The 23036-nt window shown below is 39.1% G+C and overlaps 1 protein-coding gene across 1 annotated transcript in view; it reads right to left on the reverse strand.

Moving 5' to 3' along the window:
- Positions 1 to 23036, reverse strand: part of LOC135487074 (otoferlin-like) — a 119196-nt gene that overhangs the window by 49897 nt on the left and 46263 nt on the right. The window contains exons 2-14 of the mRNA XM_064770410.1: positions 22364 to 22422; positions 20437 to 20525; positions 16100 to 16199; positions 14962 to 15167; positions 13629 to 13667; positions 11325 to 11339; positions 10076 to 10117; positions 7575 to 7669; positions 7196 to 7298; positions 6876 to 6930; positions 6321 to 6452; positions 5815 to 5877; positions 3105 to 3189 (exon numbers count right to left, since the gene is read on the reverse strand). Of these exons, the coding sequence (XP_064626480.1) occupies positions 3105 to 3189; positions 5815 to 5877; positions 6321 to 6452; positions 6876 to 6930; positions 7196 to 7298; positions 7575 to 7669; positions 10076 to 10117; positions 11325 to 11339; positions 13629 to 13667; positions 14962 to 15167; positions 16100 to 16199; positions 20437 to 20525; positions 22364 to 22422 (1083 nt within the window). The remainder of the gene's footprint in view (positions 1 to 3104; positions 3190 to 5814; positions 5878 to 6320; positions 6453 to 6875; positions 6931 to 7195; positions 7299 to 7574; positions 7670 to 10075; positions 10118 to 11324; positions 11340 to 13628; positions 13668 to 14961; positions 15168 to 16099; positions 16200 to 20436; positions 20526 to 22363; positions 22423 to 23036) is intronic.

Here is a 23036-nt window from a genome sequence, read left to right on the forward strand (position 1 = left end):
CCATGACGTCACATCGATGTTATCTCCAAGAGAGTAGTCACATTGATAGTATCATCTCTCAAAAAACAAGAAAATATAAAACTTCAGACAAAGACAGAGTAAAATAACAATAGGAACATGAGAGTAGAATTATATAACTTGATTTAAAAATGCCCAACAAACCTCTACAGAGCTATAATCTTTTATCAAACTGCTCTTTTAAAACGGTCGATCTTAGCTGTGGTTGTATTAGCAAGTACATTTAAAGACCACTTTACAGAATCTCAATAAAATCGAGATCTTGTAAGATATTTTACCTCAGACAGTCATCGTAATCTAGCATATCATTTTCGCACTATAAATCTCTGAAAGCTCACATGCGATTCAAACAAAATGTACATGAACAAGAAGATGTTTGCAAACGAAGATAGTATAGTGAAGAACTCAGTACAATTGACAATACCCTAAATTAACAGAGTCTACAGTCAAGAGTCGCATTACACTCGTTTGGAGACAGCAAGTGTATGCACTCAAAGGAAATCGTGAACAATTGATAATGTCAGAAGTGTTCTGTAATTGGACATAGGAGGATATGAGAAGTTGGGTTAGAATGATGCAATCGCTTTAATTTCCATTGAGATATACTTTGAAGACATATGATAATTTCCCAGACAAATTAACACACTTATTATTGCCAAAGAACTGCCTCTTCAAATATTATTCTCATTGTTTCACAAGGAAAGAGTACAAGCATGCTATCAGTAAATATTGGGCAATTAGTTGTTTCTCAGATCCTAATAGATTATCCAAGCTTTTTTTCTTTGACTTCTTTTCACATTTTGTGGTTAAACGTTCCTTGCCATTCCTTCGAGTTGTTTACAAAAATGACCTTTCAACTCGAAGTGGCTTGATGTTCAGCATGATAGACGAAAAACTATTTCAAATTTCCTCACTTCTCCACAAAAAATGTTAAGTTTTAAGAAGGTTCTGAGAAACATTGATGAAATATTGTCTTGCAGGGCTTAATTGAAAAGGTAGCTCAGTAGGCTAAAGTACACATGAAAGATAACTTCATGCAATCCAGCAAGTACCCAACATAATATAAAAGAATTTCAAAGAATCAAATGAAAGAATTAGTCAACGCGCAATTAAACCTCTTTTAAATTTCAGAGATAAATGTATGAATCTTTGTTATGTTTCAGCAAGCAACATCGGATGCCAACATTGGTAGAAAGTAACAAATTGTGTCCTCTTTTGACAAGTTCGCCACAAAATGTGTCAATGACACGTAATATGCATACTGATAAAATAAAAGTCTAATCCTGAGACTTAAGATCTCTTGATATCTGTTTAGATTATAGATATAATACGGCAGCATAACATAGAGTTCAAGTCAGACGCGGATGATGTACAGTGGAACCCCGGTAACACGACTACTCATGGGACCGAGGTTGAATGGTCGCGTTACTGGGGTGGTCGCGTTAGTGATGTTGAAAATCCGGGGACAAAATGCATGATTAAGTTTTCCTGCCAAAAAGGTTTCATAAGTTCAAAATTCGGAAAAATTTTCAAAGCCAAACATTTTGTGGGCTGATGTTGTTTCTTCATTTTTGGCAGAAAAAAAACAAGTGAAAAAAATATTTGGACTTTGAAATTTTTTCATCCTTCAGATTTTTTTTTCTTCAAAAGTTCAAAATTTTTGAAAAATTTCAAAGCCAACATTTTTTGGGACTGATGATGTTTATTCATTTTGAGCAGAAAAAAACAAGTGAAAAAATATTTGGACTTCGAAAATATTTTTCATCTACAGCATGATAAATTTGCCGCAATCAATTTCTTGGCAACATGGGAGCGTTCGTCTTTTCACGGCAATAAGGCCCTTTGGTCGGGTTAGAGGGGTGAATTTGGTCATTGGGACCGCCCAATCCAGTGGTCGCGCTCTGGGTACCGGGATAGTCGTATTACCGAGGGCCTTGTAATGGTAATTAGGGAGGAAACCATTCGGGACCGGCGATTCTTGGTCGTCATAGCGGGATGGTCGCCGACCGGGGTTCCACTGTATATAGTTTAAAGACGGATTTTTCATCTCAAAGAAAATCTCAAACAAAGGTTAGGTCAAACCGGAATCTCTCAGAATTTGATAGCTGAAAATTGTCTGCATTCTTCCCCAAATTTGGCCGTAGCCGACTTGCAACTCAAAGGTATCAATAAAAGAGATAAAAAACAAAATGAAATACAGAATATTCAACTCAATGAAAGGCAGCAAGGTTCTGAACTCATATTTTACAATTGTGTCCTTGCATTAAAAGTGGCTTACAAAATGATTTCCTTCCATTGGAAGATTGGATTTTGAGAGATGAACGCAGCAGTATATAATGCAAAGTGCTTTATTAAAGCATTTTGCATTAAGGAGACTTTCCGCATTCAGACAGGTTTTTTGGTGAAAAGCCACAATTAGTTTGGTGAAAAAATGAATGCTACTGAAAGTTCTATACCTAGCTAATTCCATTACATTTAGATGGTAAACAGCACACTCTCAAAATGGTTGGGGTATTTCTTCTAATTAAAGTCTGTATAATCTTTGATAGTGACAAAAGGTAGTCACTGTGTTTCACTGAACTTTGGTCCGATCTGATTCTTGACTTGGCCACCAGAGGGCCAAAAGTGGAAACCTAAAAAGTGGGTCACTGTGTTTCGAGTTACCCAATGTAAACTGGACATTTTCGTGGACATTTTTTTTCGTGAATGCATGGAACTGTCAAACACGAATTCGAAAAGATGTTAAATAGATATCAAATTTCGGCAGCAGTTACGATATCAAGTCTACCCCCCCCCCCTCCCCCCCCCAGCTTTCACTGTATACAGTAACTCAATTACAAGGGTTTTCTGAAACATGTGAAACTGATTTTGAGCCACCTTGGAATAAATGATGGTTTCCACACTGGAGGCCTTCTGAGTTATGATACAACTGACATATGTCAAACAATTCAGGAGAAAGATTTCATGAGAATGAATTATTTGGTGCAGAAAACCATTGTGAGAGCATGTATTTACCACTTAACTATGTGTAACCACATGGTTTACAACACAACTGTACTAGGTGGAATACTTCACAAACAGATTACCTTGGGCGCCATACACTGTACCGACATCAAACTTAAAGCTTCCCAGAGGTTTGTTGGATCGTATAAAGTTCCGCGATTGGAGGACCTACACCAATCAGGAGGCAGAAAGACAGAGTGCTTGAGGTGATGGCATAAGATAGATGGGGAGATGTCCTGGGGACGCAGCATTAGCACCAGGGGTGGGCCCACAATGAGACTGCATGCACCAGCTGACAATGCTGACCATAACGAATGAACTGATGTGACAAACCATACCATCAACACAGATTTAGATGAAACGAAAATCCTTTTCTGAACACAAGATTGTTTGATATTTTAGTACTTAGGCCAAGACTCTTTCGGTTCAACAACACTGCTGCTGTTCTAATTCATTGGTATTTTTCGGCTTTATGGTACATGTGATTGGATGTGATCAGATGCAAGCGTCATTACAATCAGCATTCTCAACAAATGAATGGTCCATCGTAGGAACAGATATTTGCATATGCAAATTTAGGCAAATGATGGTCAGATGATGCACGGAACCTGTGAATGCAAAGAGAAGGTCATGCACATGCTGTCGTGGTACGTCAGACAAACGACCTGACACAACCGGGACACCTATTGGTGATAAACCAAACTGAGGTACGTCACACACCTGGCAATTGAATCAAAGTAAGAAGATACCAAGAAAGAATTTGGGTAGAAACAGAATTTGAATCTAAAGGAAAGTCTGCTAGCATAGAGTTTTAAATAAGCCTAAAGCTTAAAAGATGCACGGTTGCATGAAACAGTGTTTCGGTATCACTGTTAAATTACATTTCGGTTTTACGAATATCGCAATACGATTTTCATGGATATGAAGACGGATATGATGAAACACCATGCCGTCCATCCATCGCATACCAAGCCCGATCCACTACCGGCGGTAACAAAATGTCATATTTGATACCATTCAGATTCATTGTCCGAACCTAGTTTTTGTCACCTGTGTGAAGGTTTTGGACCAAAAATTTATTTTTTACTGGAATAACAGCATCATATTATTGAGCTATTTCCGAACCCTGAGTCAAGAATGGATATATTTCGGATTGAGAAGAAGATATCACAAACTAGGCTCACAAATTCAATACCAGTCAAAGAGATAGCTTTCATGTTCAAACATAAATAAAAGAACTCAATGAACAAAAGAGTTGAGGAATAGAACCACTCCAGAAAGCAAGAATAAGGAAAATTATGTGCATGATCATTCTTTTTGCATTGAATCTGCACCCAGATTTATTTTGCAGTGCACAAAGAACAAAAGCATCTTTCATCAGGTTTTGTCCAGTTTCCATTGCTATAACCAACCAAAAATCTCCCTTATATACTCAACGAGCACCAGCATTTTAACACGCACTCATTCTATTTCAAGTTCACATTTCATAACTTCGTGACAATCTGTCATCCATATAACTCCAGAAACTAAAAACGTATAATCTTACTTTCTCCTTAACTCTCAAAAAGACCAGAATGAAACAGAGCTGGAGTAAGATCCAAAGAAAGGGAGGTGATGGTGCCACTTCAAATTAAAGTTAATTGTTATTTACATGATTTAGAGTTGTATTTAAATGGAAGACTAAAATAAAGAAGCAGCATCATTTTAGATAGCAATCGAGAACATGACGCTCAGAAAGCTGTATGGTTTGTATCGAAATGAGTTAAGTATTATTTTATAAGAGAGATAAAATAATATCGGATGAAACTGGCAGCCATATGATGGAAGAATTGGACATGGCCTGATGAAAGTTAGGAAATGGAGAAGAAAGAAATGGTGGAAACTTGAACGTCTTCAAAACAACAAAACCAGGAGGAAGAATAAAATGGTAAAGGAAATAATTCAGTACCAGGTGCGGCATAGACGGTGCCCACGTCAAACTTGAAACTACCAACTACGGTGCCACTCCGAAGCAGGTTACGAGAGTGTAATACCTAGATGCCAGGTAAAATAAAATGTAACGTAAGATAATGATTATGTTTAAATACACTTTGGAAGGGGCGAGGGTGGGCGATGGGGTTATGTTTCTTGGTTCTGAAAGCAAAGACTTGAGTTAGAGGGAATTTCAAAGTGATGGGGCCGAGAGCAAGGGTAATGGGAGGGGGCTGCATTGTGTTAACCTTGTAATCTGTGCTCGGGGTTAAGAAGTGTCGCAGGATTGGAGCTACGCTTTACATAGTAAACAGAACACCAGCCCTTTTCTGAGGAAAGGTCTGTGACATCAGTCAGTTGATACTTGTTTATAATCTAATAATCGAAATAAGATATTTCAGTAAAATCAGAAAAGTGCCTTGTTGCAGCTTCAACCCTGTATGGCATACTCGTGGTCTCATCCAACTGTTTTCGGAGGAGAGCCCCCATCTCAGCCCACCAGGGGGCGCCTCAGAGGTTACTTTACAGCAAAAGGTGCATGAATAATGATGATGATGATGATGATGATGATGATGATTATGATGATGATGATGATGATGATGATGATGATTCATCTTGTAACTGCATGTCTTCATTACGGATTGTCTGGTAATCAGTTGTATTGAATGCAACCAAGCAAGTTCCTACCGGTAACCAAATAATTTATAGCCATGGACATTCCTCAGTTATAGCCATAGTAATCATGTTTACGTTACATGTGTTAGGAATAAGGATATGATATCATAAGTTATGCTATAAGACTGTACAAAGAATAGTACTCACTGTAAGGTTGACGATCTTGTCAAACAGCATGGCAGGAGCCATATGGAAATCAAATACAAAATACTGAAAATAAGAAGGTAGAATTTAGACATTTTGACTATTCAAAATAGATACTTGTTAATGGTTACTCCAAATGATCATAACCTGTAATGTTGGACGTCTTTTCTGTAACCAGGGTCACTCGTATCATTATCATTTACGTCATGAAGTTATTTCCAATGAAAATATGAGATGACATAGATGATCAAATATCAAGAGCAAGACCTCGGACGTTCGCAGACCCATCCTCTTGCACAAGTTTCAATTGCCATCACGAGACCGGTGTTTCAAACTTTTGCATTGTTACTTCTATCTCTCACCATAAAATCTCAAATGTAGAGAACTAACAAGTTAGCACATGTTTCTGTCATAAGATAGAAGAAATGATAGATCGGTAGGGATAATCTTCTACTACAGAGAGGCTCATTTAACACATCATAAAGGACCTGGCGAAATTGAAAGCTTACCTCGTTATAATATGGACAGTTGGTTGACTCTTTGACACTTGTATATTTCTTCTGGTCTCCAACTTGCACGCAGACGACAGGGTCCATGTTGAGACCGGCAAGCTGTCGAGCTTCTATGATAGTGATGCAAACCTGGGGAAAGGGGAAACATATTACAAGAGTCAAGAACCATAAAACCAAATGACATTTACATTTGAACTCTTTTGGAAATCCACGTGGACCACATATTTCATTCAACGAATACATGCAGTTACCATCCCTTGTTATTACCGTTTAAAAGTCAAGCTTTGACAATTGAAAAATTGGAAATGATGGCACTTCATTGACCCCAAAGTATCTCAAATCAAATAACATCATCCTTTTCTTGGTCAGAAAGCAGCAGTGTTAAGTTCCTCATCAATCGACAGGCAAATATAAGATAATCAATTTCCAGTGGAAGATATAGTGTTCGGTGCATCTGAGAGAGACTGAAGGTAACGTCTTTATTCTATTTGCAACCTGTAGTTTGTCATCCTATCTTTCTCTTCTTTACTGGACCAACCAATGGTTTTATACCTGGAAGTCTTGTGCCTTGAGGGAAGCTTGTTCCATTTTTGGTAGAGGTTTAGCTCTGAAATACACAATGGAATTTCCTAATCATTGGATTGTATGGTTTAAAAAAGATTGATTGCCAATCACAAGCAACTGCACAGAGAACAATGAGCCGGTAGGCAAGATCTCGAAATACCAACGCTCTGACCAAGAACTCTAAACTGACTTTAAGAAGTGATACCATTGCTTTCACAAAAAAATGTTTTTGTTGCTTTTCTTCGTTTGACATACAGAGCAATGTTCCAAGGGTCTACCACTTCAGAAAACGATGTTTTAAGACTTACGCCAGCTTCTTTGTGGTGACTGGGCCAGCAATGATTGACCCGTCATCGTCGTCGTCCTTCAAGATTGGCTCTATGATGATTGGTGTGTCGAAAAGTTTGTTTTCTGGAAACAGATTGATCTCAGGCATTCAGCACATATCAGAGTGATAACGAAGGATTCAAGTTTCACTAGACTCTAACCATGATAGACTGTCACACGGAGTCTCTGTTCTTTTCTGTCACCAACTTTTTTAGCGTCTGACTACCATTTCTTTGTATCTTCCTTCTTATAGGTAGTTGGAGTTTCGTAGTGGTCACTTCTAAAAAAGTTACTAGTCCGTCACTTCTGCCTGTAACTGGAGATAAAAGCCAACTCCACAAGGTCACCTCCACAACTCACCATCTTCCAAACTTGCAAATGAGTCTGTATCATCATCTTTTTCTTTCCGCTGTCGCTTTGTGAGGTTTAACATCTTGCCAACTGCCCTGATTTTGCTGCTGAAACAAGGACCACTCTTAAACTGGGCCGGCGTAAGTTTGAAATTGGGCTAACATTTCTCAAGGTCGTCATTTTTTACTGATTCTCAACATTCTGAGCATTAGGGCCTACCGGAGTAATATGGCCTACCAGGGCAATCATAGGGCTACCAGAGCACTAAGGCCTATCAGAGCACAAGGGCCTACCAGAGCATTAGAGGCTACCAGTTGGTAACTATTGATCTTATGTACCATGCAGTTGAAATGACCGCGAGCAGATGACACTGGTATTCAAGAATAGATTCTCAAGAGATGGACGCCATACAATTATCATCAGATACATGGAAGTGCAAAGCACATCGTTTTTACTTACAGTGGATTTCTTTTCCATGGTCCATAGGAAAAACGTTTCTTTGGACTTGCCTTCTTAGGACTTCCTTTTTTAGGACTTCGCATTTTAGGATCAGACACAAATTTAACTATTTTTCTTATAGGAAGCTTCGAACTTAATCCAAAGGGGTCCATTCTGTTTACATTTGTACGAGACAACAGTCTACACAGTATATGAGGTGATTCAATGTGTTCGGTGGCAAAATGTCACAACATTTTATTTCATGCATGTTATCTTAAAGCACAGAGGAGGTGACCACGAAATAGATGTTACAGTGGGGATTATTTACCTACTTTTTAAGTCAGTTTCTCAAATGATTTAAAAGGGATTAAAGTTCTGAAGTAGATTAAAAGTTAACTGACAAACATTCAAAGTGGATTAAGGAACCCCATTGGCAATGAAACTGACATCGCCCCTTCTGGAACCCACTTCTTCCAAAGGGTGATAAATTTTATAGCAAACAACTCGCCTGTGATTTACTCGCTCAAATTACAATTATCTTATCAAAAAACTCATTGTATGTGAATTACACAATGATATTTGTGTATTTATCTTTAGGCCTATAATCAGCAGGTCTTTTGATTTCCTTGGTTTGGAATGATTTCCATTCTATCTTGATTACTGTAGAAAGCCTTTTTTGCTCCAATCTGTTAAGTTATAGAGTGGTTTCACGTGACCTGCCATGTTGAAGGGACAGACAAAAGAAAGCAAGCCCAAATAACCATGACAGCATTTGATTCGGTCAGGCATGATATTCATTGTTCTCTCCTGACCGTAACACCTCTCAGAAGAAGGCCTTTTTGGCTCCAATCAGATTAGCTATTGGTAGTAGCAGGCAGTTATCTTGATAAACAAGTCTTTTTTGGCACAGCAATACATTGCTATTATCAACATCAAAATCAACACTTTTCTTTCTGCAGATCAAATCATTCATTTGGTACAGAGGAACACTACACAATGTGCATTGTGAAGTTATATGTTAGATCCAGAAAAGTGATTTAACGATACAGAACATGCAGTCTCAGGACAGAAATTTTGTTTACCAACAATTATAAACCTACTTGCAACCTGTGAAAGTATGGTCTGAATTCCTGCATCTATGGCTGAGATTTGAAGAGAGTAACAGGGAATTTTCAGAACATTTTGCAAAGTTGAAAACTAAGAAATAATAGAATGTAAAAGGAAGGACCGACGAGAGAGAGAGAGAGAGAGTCTATAAAACCAGTGAAGTATAGCCTTGAAGATCTCAGCTTTTCCAGAAATAGTTTCAAAAGATCAGATAGCCATGCATTCCCCACACCACACCAACACTACTCTAAGACAGATTCTTAACACTTCCTAGAATTCAGTGTTCTATACCTCAGAAGTTGAGGTAACTTGCAGTCAAATGAGAACTTTCACTCGAATGTGCATGTATCAGAAAAGTCATTGCTTGTGCGAAAGTTTGAAATTCGAAATTTTATTTCATCTTAGGCATGCAAAATGTGCAATTTTCGTACAGGACTTCAAAAAGATTGGATAAAATGATGCAGTATGAGGTAGATCAAAGTAAATTCAAAATGAATTGACATGTGATGTGAGACATTGAGATGTCACATTCATTAATTTGGAAGAAGTATTTATAGAAGCCTAAAATGAGACATTAAACACAATTTTAGACACCTTTGACGATCAAGCATGCACGACACGCACCTTTCTAGATGAATAACAATCTCAAAACTGCATTGTATTATCCATTCTTTATGAAGCAAAATCTTTGGAAAACTTGAACAGACAGTCAATTTCATTCTGAATATTGTGGAAAAAGTTCTTCGTTGGTCCCACTCAGAGCATATAGTGCATACTTAGTGACAGATTCCCCTCTTCTAACTCACATGGTATACTAAAAAGTCTATCGTCCAAGTTCTTATAGTGACACCTTCCACAACATTCAGTATGAAATAGAAATAGCTTTTGTCAAGATTTTTAAAACATGCTAGAAGAGAACTATGATATGAATGTAAGATATCATGAAGTTCTCACAAACTCCTTACCCGGGTAATAACGCGTGAGGATTGTACTCAATCTTTCTCAAGCTAAACAAAAAGGAGGGAAACAACACATCAAATCTTCGCTAGAGTACATGGGGGAGAGGTTGATATGAAAACATCTGAACTCCATAATTACACTAAGATAGGCGCCTACATTTTGATGATTCCTTTCTTAGTTTTAGATTCATCCGAAAAGAGTTGGATTTTGACCTTAAAATGTCACTGCAGTTATCACCTTGCCAAAACTTGTTGACCTTGAAAGATCATATCGTGGTCAACATTGAAATGTCACTGTATTTTTCGACCTTGAAAGGTCAGAGTAGTTGTTAACCTTGAAAGGTCATGGCAGCTTTAAATCATGAAGTGTCACAGCAGCTGTTGACCAAGAAATGTCACAGGAGTTGTTGACATTGAGAGTTCTGAGCAGCTGTTGAACTTGAGATGTCATAGCACCTTTATCTTTTAGTAAATTGGAGTTAAGATTGAATTTTCATAAATAAATAGGAACAGAGATTGATAAGGAACCGAAAGACCAATTGACTGGTTGATCGACTTCCACCTCAAAATATCATTGTTTTATACATTTTATCAACCAATAATAACATTTAGGTAGATTACCTCTTAATTTCAGATTCAGCTGAGTCCGTGTATGCATGCCCAGTGTTGTCACAATTAGGACACTGTGTGTAAGTTATAAGTACATGTATGTAAGCCTTTTATTAGTCTAAATTGTTCTGCTCATGCAACCAGACCATCCGTTTATAATCAAAGAAAGAAAGAGTAAACATCAGACAAACAAGTAAAGTTAGACTTTCAAATTTCAATGTAAAAAGATGAAAATATTGCTGAGGAAAGAGGATTTTATAAATAATCTGTTCAGCTGAAATAAGATAAAGACGTTGGCAAGGGAAATGCATCAGAACATTTGTCTGGTTCAAGTGGGAGGCTAGGGTTATCAGATTTTCAACCGAAAGAAAAATCAGGCAGAATGCTGTAATGAAGCTAATTCAGCACACACAAAATGCAGCACAGAGACAACAAACAGAATGAAAAAGACGATTTGGAAATTATAAGAAAGGACTGAGAAACCCTAACTAGGTTTTCTCCAATGATAAAAGTTGTGAGCCATATCAGAGAAAACCAAGCATTCTTATTCAATGAAGAGGACAGATTTAGTTCCTTCACTAGTTAATAGGAAGCAGCATGACTTAACAACAGTGACAGAACCATTCAGAAAAGATATGCAACTCACGATGGTTTCATTGGGCTGAAAATTCAGTAAAATAATGTTGCAGAAGCTGTTTCAGACTTAACAAAAGTAAATTATGGGTACAATAAAAACAGAAACGTAGAGGGGTCATCCATCTAGCTCAGGCAGGCGATAGGACCTGATGAGCTACATAAATGGCAAATCTGCTATTTCGATAATTTTGAGTTGGATTGGATGCGCTACGTTTACTGGAGATTGTCAATGAATTCATTTGAAAATATGTTTTATGGAACATTCCCACAGCTAGATGGACGACGGATGTTTAAAGCTGCAATCAAATCAAATTTAATGAAGATAAAACCAAGATTCTAGAACTTAAGGCCTATTACTCACACGTTTGGTCTAGAATAAAAAGAAAATTACAATCGAATTTTCTATAATTTTTTCCTGTTAACATTAAGCATTGAAAGGGGTCTTTTTTAATCCGAGGGTAGACTTATAAGCTTACTATACCAATCAAATAGACTTCTTAATCTTATCAGTGTTACTCAAAGGCCTTGGTCACAGGATGTTTGTGATGAAAAATACGTTTTAAATCTTCGTTTTGTTGCAGCAGCCACTGGTGTCACTGATCTCAAATGACGTCTGAAACACTCAGCTGATGCCTCAGGTTTTGGTCTAAGTTTTCCGTCAACCCATGTGGTCATGATTATATAGACAACCAAGGACTGCCTGGTATCAAGTCCTCAAACAGTAGACTAGTTGAAGCTGATAAGTTGATGCAGTGATTTCATGACGATATATTCTTTTTTACCATTCTCATGGGTACTGTAGTAGCAGTAGTAGTAGCAGTAGTAGTAGTAGTAGTAGTAGTAGTAGTAGTAGTAGTAGTGGTAGTAGTAGTAGTAGTAGTAGTAGTAGTAGTAGCAGTAGTAGTAGTAGTAGTAGCAGTAGTAGTAGTAGTAGTAGTAGCAGTAGTAGTAGTAGTAGTAGCAGTAGTAGTAGTAGCAGTAGTAGTAGTAACAGTAGTAGTAGTAGTAGTAGTAGTAGTAGTAGTAGAAGTAGTAGTAGTACTAGTAGCAGTAGTAGTAGTAGTAGCAGTAGTAGTAGTAGTAGTAGTAGCAGTAGCAGTAGCAGTAGTAGTAGTAGTAGTAGTAGTAGCAGTAGTAGTAGTAGTAGTAGTAGTAGCAGTAGTAGTAGTAGTAGTAGTAGTAGTAGTAGTAGTAGTAGTAGCAGTAGCAGTAGCAGTAGTAGTAGCAGTAGTAGTAGCAGTAGTAGTAGCAGTAGTAGTAGTAGTAGTAGTAGTAGTAGTAGCAGTAGTAGTAGTAGTAGTAGTAGTAGTAGCAGTAGTAGTAGTAGTAGTAGCAGTAGTAGTAGTAGTAGTAGTAGTAGTAGCAGTAGTAGTAGCAGTAGTAGTAGTAGTAGTAGTAGTAGTAGTAGTAGTAGTAGTAGCAGTAGTAGTAGTAGTAGTAGTAGTAGTAGTACTAGTAGCAGTAGTAGTAGTAGCAGTAGTAGTAGTAGTAGTAGTAGTAGTAGCAGTAGCAGTAGTAGTAGTAGTAGTAGCAGTAGTAGTAGTAGTAGTAGTAGTAGTAGTAGTAGTAGTAGTAGTAACTACACCAATTCAGTAGACTAGTTTTTTTGGAATCTTATTGAAATATCAGCTTTGTAAAGTGTTTTAAGAACAATGACTAACACTACAATAAAACAAAACACAGTGTCAGCGGAGTTTAAAACTTTTCCAACAAACTTCATGGCGAAATTAAGCTCAGTTTTGAACTCCTTCAAAGCTACCCTACAGCGTACTGAGTAACACAGAACTACCATCACCAGAACAAGTTACCCAGAAAAGGTGATGGACAGTCCATCACCACAACAACACACAGGACAAGACAGGACAACCAACAGTGACTTCTTTCAAATCCCATGAAGTGAAGATTATGTCACGGCGAGACTTCTGATGAGGAGGAACAGTGCAAACTGATAGGTTATGATGTGTATACTGTCCCAGTAAATTCATCTAACACAGGTGAAAACACGATATTCAAACAAGATGCAACTTGAAATCAAGGGTGTGTGCCATTGTCTGTTAACATCAGAAGACAACATTATCGCCACTTCTATTGAGATATTGTACACGTTATCAAGAATTTTTGAGGCGAGATATCATCTGTGAAATTTCATTACGAAGAATTTCATTACACCATCAACAGATAATAGACACAACATGGCGAGCATAAGTTTTCTTGTGTTAGAGTGGTGATGACAACAGTGAACACAGTGAATGACAGTAGACAATCACAGAGAAACGCATGATGACATGTGTGGTGCGAAGGGTCGTATACTTACGATTTGGACGCCTTGGATGTTTTGGAGGAGACGCTCATTCTGTAAGGTGTCAGAGTGTTGCAATGTATTTGTGAGGAAAGAGTATGATTAAAGTGAAAGATGTGAGGTAATGAGAGGAAAGGCTACCCCCTCTTTTCTGTCACTTTCACCATTTCCCCTCTTTTCATCTTTCCCTCTTTCCAAAAGCAGCACCTCTGGTGATTAAGGGGCCAAAATCTTCCCCCAGTTATGGAGTCAGGCTCTCTTCATTTCAACGTCATGTCTGATGTGATGCTGGAAGCAACACAAGCTGGCCCCAGAAGTCGCCCATTTTGTTGTCCCACATTAGATCCATAGGGCCCAGTAGATGCGGTGATTTGGAAAGAGGCAAATTATCGAGTGTGTGAAAAGAGGGGAGGGGGACTAACTTCTGGGGTCGATCTGACCGGTTATCCCATTCCATGTTCTATATTCATGTTTATAGGACAATATCATGTCATACACTATTACATTAGGGACTTAAATGTCTACATGGTTACGACAAGTGGGTCACGATGCAAACCCAATAGGTACAGATGAAGTCTTTGCTTATAACTGGTAAAGGACATCAACAGAACTAGCCCAAGCCCAATACATTCTGAACAAGTAGTAGAAGGCTAGAAAGTAATCTTCGATTCCAGACTTGAAGAAGATGTATAACCAAATTGCCGGCAAGTCTCTGAAGATGGCCGCTCACTCCAACGTGGCCTCACAAGGGACGGTTGCTTTGCCCACGCAATTACTCAGCGATCACAAGGGTAATCATACCATATGAATTCAGAATAGGATAGAAATCTTTCATCACCACTGGGAGATACACTAAGACTCTGGCACGGCTGGTACCGATAAAATAGGATAGGTATTACCATGACTATTATTCTGTTGCAGAACTACACAACTCTGGTATCTGACTGAACCAAGTTCAAAATTGGAATAACGTATCGAAATAAAGTAAAGCGATTGACGAAAAGCGGTGTACAGTAGCAAAGCATAAGCTAAGTTTGATTCGCAGATTTATTATGGATAAGACGAGAGAGAGACTCGAGACTTCCCAGTTAGCAGTGAGACTAGCTGTGGGACTGCCCAGTTAGCAGATCACATGCATCGAGTGATAGATCTTTGGCAAGAATTCACAATAGTGCAGCGTAACAGAGGGATTTATGTGGTGATGTTGTGACATTTAAACCAATTACACCCTATGATTAGCCACGTTTCTCTGACTGCGTTTTGACTCTGAATATGACAATCAAGATGCCATCCCTCTTTATACAGCTAAAATTACTCTCATTTATTTACAACTTTCACGTTGTTTTACCTGGATCCTCGCCGTGACTTTTCGGGGCTGGACACCATGGAGGCAGTGTCGTCACTGTACCTCTCCATATTCAGCATATTCATCTCGTCTTCGGTGCGGCCATTATCGTACTGGTCGACGCCGTACGCCTCCTCAAAGCCTCCGCGTTGCCAGTTCCCCACAGAACCGTCTGGAGCATTGTAAACAAGCTCAAACGTGATGTTGGTCTAAAAAGACAAATGACTTGATTAAGAACAAATCTGAGCAATCACCTGCCCCTGAGCAAACCTAAAGTTGGTCAATCAGGAGTTTAGCAATCAATCCACCATGTTCAAATCAATCTGCTTATGATGAAAGTTATGACTGACGCCTTTGCCAGTTTTTCTCTCTGGCAACACAGTTCTCAGCCATAAATTGTTTAAAAGCAGGTTTCCCGTATAAACTGTAGTTTCTCTACGACTAGTGATTCTATCGCTGGGACAAAAGCAATTATCCAACAGTTTACACATAACACAGGAACAGATGAATTGGTTATAGACGATTCTCAAAAGGGGAATTCATCCTGGCTTGTACTTTAGCATTGTTTATTGTCTACGCTCACCAACCATCAATCAGGTATTCAGTCAGCAGACGCCCACATCAAAACAATATTGATTGCCAGACACCAGACAGCAAAGTCATTAAAATCTGACGCGATACCTTTTACGCGGTTTGATCAATTCAATAATGGAGTGAACTGATAACAGTTCACTTCGACCAAGGTAAGGAGTTTCTTTAACCATATTTAGCTTTTTGAGTTGTCACCAGTATCCTCGAATGTTGCTCAGGATTATAAGGATTAGGATTGCACGTCACAAACTACGAGTCAAAATACACAACTGAAATCTCTAAAGCCTATAACCAATCAAAGTCTTGTGTCAAGAACAAAGTTCCCGAGTGATAACACTGTTGGTGTAACAAAATTTCAACAAAGAAAAGGTAAAGAATGAGTAAGTGATGGAGTTGAGGTACCAGTGCCAGACTCTTCAGTGGTAATCTGTCTGCTTCCGCTGCTCTCTGGAGACACGAAAACAACAGTCATCCACATGCACCTTTCAGTGCTTTGAGGATTCCTTGGATGAACTCTTTATAACAGAAGCCGACGTGCAGGCTGACTTACTTTCATGACCACATTGTTGATGTCGATGATGGAGTCAGTGACCTTGAGATGACCTGTGACCACAATTTGCTGTAGGATGACTTTGAATGTACCCAACAGTCTGAAAAATATAAAAACAGGAAGGCAACTGATTACAACAAGAGCTTCAACAAATGTTCTTGAACCTATCGAAAGATGCAACAACAACAAACCTCATTTCCTTTTGTGTCAGCTCAAGCTCATCTCCTTGTTGATCATGATAGCATTCTCAACAGTAAAAGGAAAATGACACAAAAGGTTAAACAGGACAATTATAAAGTTCCATCAGATAAACTCACATTGCCACAAACCCTTTTTACCCTTTATAACTCTACATCAGCATCTAAATGACAAACCATTAGCTAGAGTGGCCTCAAAGTGCGAGCGGTCTTTGATGTTTGGATTCAGTATAATAGTATCACCTCTTAAGGAAACAACTAACTTAACAAAGGCAGCCAATCAAAAAGTCAATTTATGGTACAATTTCGTGCGTTTCATCATCCACCTGTAGCAAACCTTCAAATGAAATTAAGATGGTAACATGTATATCGCCTATGATGCCAAGAGACAGTCACATGAGTTATCGTTCGGTAGTATCAATGGGATTTGAAATTAACTTAAAACAGTTGGAGACAGATGTTGTCTGATGCACAAGACATATGACTGGATTGACTTTGAATGATGTACCCACTTGTTGCATGTCTTAAACTTTTTTAATTTTTATCTAAGCCCTCTTTCTCTGAGAACTGATTAATTTGAAAGCCACTGAATAAGAAATTAGGTTTGCCCTCACTCATGATGAAGAAGCATTTCGTTATCACCATGCAGCAGACACAATCTATTGTAATTACGTCCCGCTACCCTTACTCATTAGATCAACTGGTGGCATGCAACATTGATTAGTTCTATTTGAAACCTCTATCAAGCATCTGCCTCGCATGTCTCAGGGGTTTATTACCGTCTTAAAGGGGTAGATGGGTTTGGAGACAATCACTTAAAAGGATAGGACAGAGTCTGCACCGATTACATCACCTCAGAAAATCGTGAGGAATGCGCGAAGAAATAAAAACTTGTCACCATTTTCCCAAATCGATGAATACATTGGTGAACATCAAAGTCGCACCAAGTCAATAAAACCGACGCCATGGCAAGCCATGATGTTTTGAATCTTCTGAACAGGTCTCAGGTGAGATTGTGACTAGCTTTGGAGAAACCCGAGTTGAGCAGAAACACTTTGAGATGATGGAATAAAAGGCAAGGTGTCGTTTGTCGATCACTAAGAATGTAGACTTTGTGATAAACTGGTTTCGTCTTCTCATTCTTGCTGTTTCGTGGTCACTAATCATGCAGTCTGGGCCATCGCCACTATGATTACTGAACAGGCATCACGTATCCTGATGTACTTATTGAGTGGGGAATAGCACCGGACATTACCAATTATAACTTGTATTTGATACCTTTCATTACGAAATTAAACATCTTAGATCAGCAAACTATTTGGCTAATGATTGTCAGAGCTATTTCTTCAGTGGCATCTTTGCCATCAAGGCCATTTCATCAATAATAGCACATATGATAGTTTGCCAATAACCTCTGCTACACCAAGGCCATTGCCAATCAATCCTTTATCGATCTATTGATTTCCTAACACGATTGCACATCAATCAGGCATTGCTGCTCATTTCCCTTGATCCATAGATTCACGATCAAGATCACACATCAAACTGCCAATAAGCGTTGATCATTTGCCTCTCGCCCCCTCAAGAAGATTATCAATCTTGTTCTACCGGGTGAAAGAAGACGGATAAATCAAAGACAAACATTACGCCCGGATGACGGGACTTGAGGGTTGTTGATCAGGCAATTTGCAACATGCGACACACAAATATAGTACTAGTTGATGAATTGATTTGCACCACAAGTTAACCCCAAAGCTTGCAACAGATATGATAACTTTGAGGCCTGTTGGAGTAATTTTTGTTGCTGCCAAAATCGCCATGTCTGGATGCTACTGTAACAGCAGGCAACATCTGACTCCTGTATTGGTCAACAAATGACTCTTTCTTGCTTGAAATCAAAACTGATTGATCTGAAGTGACAGAGTCACTCGCTGCCAGAATTCATCATGTTAGAAGTGCTGGCTTAAGAGTAATATCCACGTTAAAGATCGCCATGTCTGCCAGATTGCACAAGAAAAGAATACAAATTCTCCTTCTTCTGAGTCCTATTTTCTCAAAGCCATTCTTTCTTGGAGAACATCTGAAGAAAATCTGTTCTTTAAATTGATCTCTTCACTTATACTTCAAAGACATCATATCAGTTCTCTCCCATTCTTTAAGTTTGACTGAGTGGTCAGAATAAGGCGATCAGGCTTACTTTCCTAGTTGCACAGGTTTTATCATTGTCAACAGATAACAGAACGGAAAGTAGAAGAAGCTCATTTTGAGCCCCAAAGTCTTTGACAATAAAAAGAAGTCCCAGATGATTATATTACGAGAAAAAAACACACATAGAGCAGTTTCTCCACCGTTTGCAAACAGAACATTTCAAGCATATAACTAATACGATTGATAAAAGCAAAAAAAACTTCATCCACATGTTACTTCAGTTCCTTTTTGGGCTTCGAGGCTGCTCCTCTTATAATAGACAGTCTCTCAGAAGTTGACGAAGGGACTTGCGATCTTGGCGCCTTGTATATCAAGATGAGACGGCCATACACATCCAGGCCAGAGAGGAGAAGAGTAAACCCAAAGCAGAACATCTATATTATCATTCAGATTCACAAACCGGCAGCGATTCTGGTGACATTCCACCAATTTATCGCTTCAATCGTCTCACGCTGTAACCTTCTGCATCGTGATGTTATCATAATATCCATTCAGAATCTGTCCATATCGATTCATCATGGCTCAATCAAATTGTGAAGTCAATATTTCCTGGGTGAAGTTGAACAAATCTGTCAATCCACATTAGGGACACTGTCGTTGATAAAACTCGTCTGAACAACTTGGTGCATGTAACATTCTGAAAGTGACAATACCACAATGATTCTCAAGGTATATATCTTGATTTGATGTGATTCTAGCAGCCAACAAAAGATGGAAGCAGGAGTATTCATTTGGTAATCATGAAGTTTGACACCCCTGCTATTATGTCTTCAAAGAACCTGGGCAACTAATCATTTCGTAAAAGCATTTCATTGCCACGAAAATCATCAAGATCTTTTGCGCTTTAAAGCTTTGCTCCGGCCTTTGCATTCAGTGCATCATCTGATGCACCCCATGAAATGGTCGCTGAATGTGTGTAAATGGTTCATAGAACGACTGAAGTGCAATATAAAGAATCATAGCCGGTGATGGGGATGAGCATCAGACATAAACAGACTAAAAAGCCCAAGTCAATACACCCAAGCAGAGTCCAATCGGAGCTAAAGAAACAGACAATATGTTTTGGACCATTTCCAAATTAGCTGCGCAGTTTTTATTGAATTTTTGTGTTCATTACATGGAAAGCAGCCTCCATGGAAATGTCAGGCAAGATTGACCAGAGCTAATAGACGGTAAATTATCATGCACCAGACGGGTTTCAAGAGGAGGTTGATGATTTGTGTCAGAATTGAATTAGTTTATCCCTCAATGATAATTGACCTCTGACCTTTCTTTTCAGTTTGATGGCAGGGTCGAAATGTGATGTTCAGGCCTCAGAGATGGCTCAATGTCTTAATGATTGGGAGTTATAAGCTAGTAAAGCCAAATAACATGTCTGACAAAAGATTAGTCACATCCAAAGTTATTACCAAGAAAGGTAATCACCTTCCACTACGTCCAGCCATAACACTTCCAATCAACTTTGCCCTTCGAAAAAAACCTGTCCTGCATATCTCACATATCGCTGCCACACCAATCCCGTAACTTCCTGCCATGGGTAATACCCATGTTTCGATGTTATCGTTCACACCATAATGGAGACATCTATCAAGGAGGCTCAAGGAGCTGTTAATGGAACTTGTGTGGGAGGAAAGTGTTTGGCCTGTTCGTTTCAAAATCATTCTGACAACTTTTTATTAAGGAATCTCTGTCTGGTCAAGAGGAAATCTCAACTTGTGCCACAGCTTCATATATAAATCATCAAGACTGATCAATTCTTCAACAATTCTCAATTAGAATATTCAGATTTGAAGCAATCTGTTGGTCTTTTTGGAAACATTAACCATGACAAGTGACAATGCACCTCCTTTATAAGCCTGGCCTCACCGAACTGAAATTCAAACATTGTATCATTGTCATTCTGTTGATAAAGCACTTGAAGCAATAACTCACCTGTTGGACAAGTATCTGTTATAATTGAAAACTTGGATGTCGACGACTTCATCGCTTTCAATAGGGCGAGCAACTGGCCATTCAAATGTCTGAAAAGAGAAACCATTTAAACATGAGATTTTTCACGAACTGGAGTTTTTACTTTTACATACTAACCATCGAGACAAATTGATAGAGTGCTCAGTTCACTGTCTTCCTCAGTCTCTGCGAAGTGCGGAAAAAGCTTCCTACAGAACCCGACCAGTTCATTGAAGGCTTTAATTTGCTCCTTCAATGGTATTGGTACTCTAGATTGCTTGCATGGGGCTGTTGAACACCCTCCTCCACTTCATGTCTGAAGCATTCCAAGCTGGCATATCCGATATAGCAATTCAAAGGTTTTGTCGTTAGGTGGCTTTTGTGTAGACGGGCAAGGAACTCCCTTATTACTGCAGCATGCTCTCCCAAGGGTCGTGTCATCAATGAAATTGTCCACGTCCCTCATCCCCTTCGAACCAATCACATCCGCCTCGTGAACGAAGTCGGGGCATTCACTAGCCCAATAGGCATACAACAAACCGAAAATGCCCAAAGCAGAGTAAACGCTGACTTCATATTAGCTTTCTCTTTCAAAGGTACCTGCCAATATCCTTTGATCAAATCAATCTTCGAAAACTACTCCGGTGAAAAAGTCTCAAAGCACGGGATTGGTTCAGAATCAAATATCGTCACCCTTTGCAGTAGACTTCGGTAGTGTATGCAGAACCAGTTCGTCCCATCATTCTTCTTTACAATCACTATCAGAAAAGAGTAAGGGGGGGGGGGATCTCTTGGTACCACTTTGCCAACCTTCAACATTATGGCTACCTCTCTCTTAGCCTCTGTCATCATGTTATACGATAGCGTTGTGGTTGAATAAACCTGACGCCGTCAAGAAACCTGAATCCCACTCAAGCCGTGCACACTCCTCAATCCTTCCTTCAGTAACCACAACGCACTTTAGCTGGACCGTGGATCAAGAGACTGTCTTTTACTAGAATAACATGACGCTGACATTACAGGATGAACCGTCATCATCGTTTGTCTAAAGAACATTTCCCATTCCTCCTTCTTTAAATTAGCAAATACGTCTTTTTTATCAATTTGTAACAAGAATTAAAAGTTGCTGGACACTAAGCGAGACACTGTCTTCTTAACACGGCAATTACACGGAACATCTGCCTCCCTTCCTTCACTAATTGCATCAATAACCTGGATACATAATCAGCAGGAAACACAACCCCAGCCACAGTTCCTCAATCAATTTCATCAATTTGCTACACGACTTTCGTATAAAATTGCAATGTTGTCGACTCATTTGCTCCATCTCTCCTAATCATGTAACATAGTACGGGTTTCTCCGCGGCTAGGTAGCAGCTGTCAAGAAGATCGTTATCTCACGGAACACGACGCCTACACAATCTTTCCCATGTTTCCACGATGAGAACATGGAGTGGAAGCATTTTTTCTCCTTGTGCAATCGGAAAGCAATTCTTGATGTCGGATGGCTCTGCTTGTTAGAAATAGTGGGTTGCATCGTGAAAGGAAATTCGATAAACTGACATGCACACTTTAACAGATTTATGATAAGTTGTTAATGGCAAAACGAAGGATGCATATGTTTTTATCTATTGGCTACCGCCTGTTGCAAGACTCATCATTTAACTTTTTTCGAATTCTCTTTAATGAAACAAAATTTAGCTATATTTTTCCTAGAGCGCCCTTGGTGTATATTGTCTTGGCAACAAATGGGTAAACGTTGTAACAACAAAATAGTTTATTCGTGTTTAAAGCTCAAAAAATCAAACAGAGAGTCACTATGTTTTCAAATGATTTGCCCCTGCACAGTCACAACTAACCTGAGAGAGTTGCATCACAACAAATAGCTAACTGCAAATATTGTTCTTACCTCATCAAAAACTGCACAATCTTCGGCTCCCTCTATTATCTTGGAATAATGTGACACACCTGAAAGACACAACGAGAGTGAGACATGAACATTTCAAAATTATTAGATGAAATACCAGAATGTTAAAGCAAAAGAGAAGATTCAGCCAAGAAGTTTCACAATACGACTCAGTCTCGTAGAAAGGAGACATCGCAATGCTAAGGGCTAAGAGTGTAGTCAATTATTTATGGGGTAAGCTTGGTCTGCTGGAGGAAAAGCAACTCATGTTACTTCCTGCAAGCAAGAAGATATTGAATCATGTCTGCGCCTTAGGCTGAGAGGATAATGGATGAAGAATCAGGCAGGGAGGCCACTGGAATAAGATGCTGGGTCGAAACTGCCTACAGCTATAGGTCAGGATGATACTGCTAGACAGTGGATGATGGAGGTTCGGTGGATGAAGAAACAGCGGGTGGAAATAGTGTTCAACTGAAGAGAGAGGGTAGTCAACTAAAAATGGAGGCGGGTCAAGACTGCCTGCAGCTATGGGTCAGGATGGTACTGCTGGATGATGGATGAGGGTTGTTTGGTAGGTGAAGGAACAGCAGGCTGGTGGAAATGGCGTTCATTAGATGAGAAAGGGTAGTTAGCTAGAAACGGGGGCAGATCAACACTGCCTACAGCTAAAGGTCGG

The sequence above is a fragment of the Lineus longissimus genome, chromosome 4 (assembly GCF_910592395.1).
Source record: "Lineus longissimus chromosome 4, tnLinLong1.2, whole genome shotgun sequence".
NCBI classification, from domain to species: Eukaryota; Metazoa; Nemertea; class Pilidiophora; order Heteronemertea; family Lineidae; genus Lineus; species Lineus longissimus.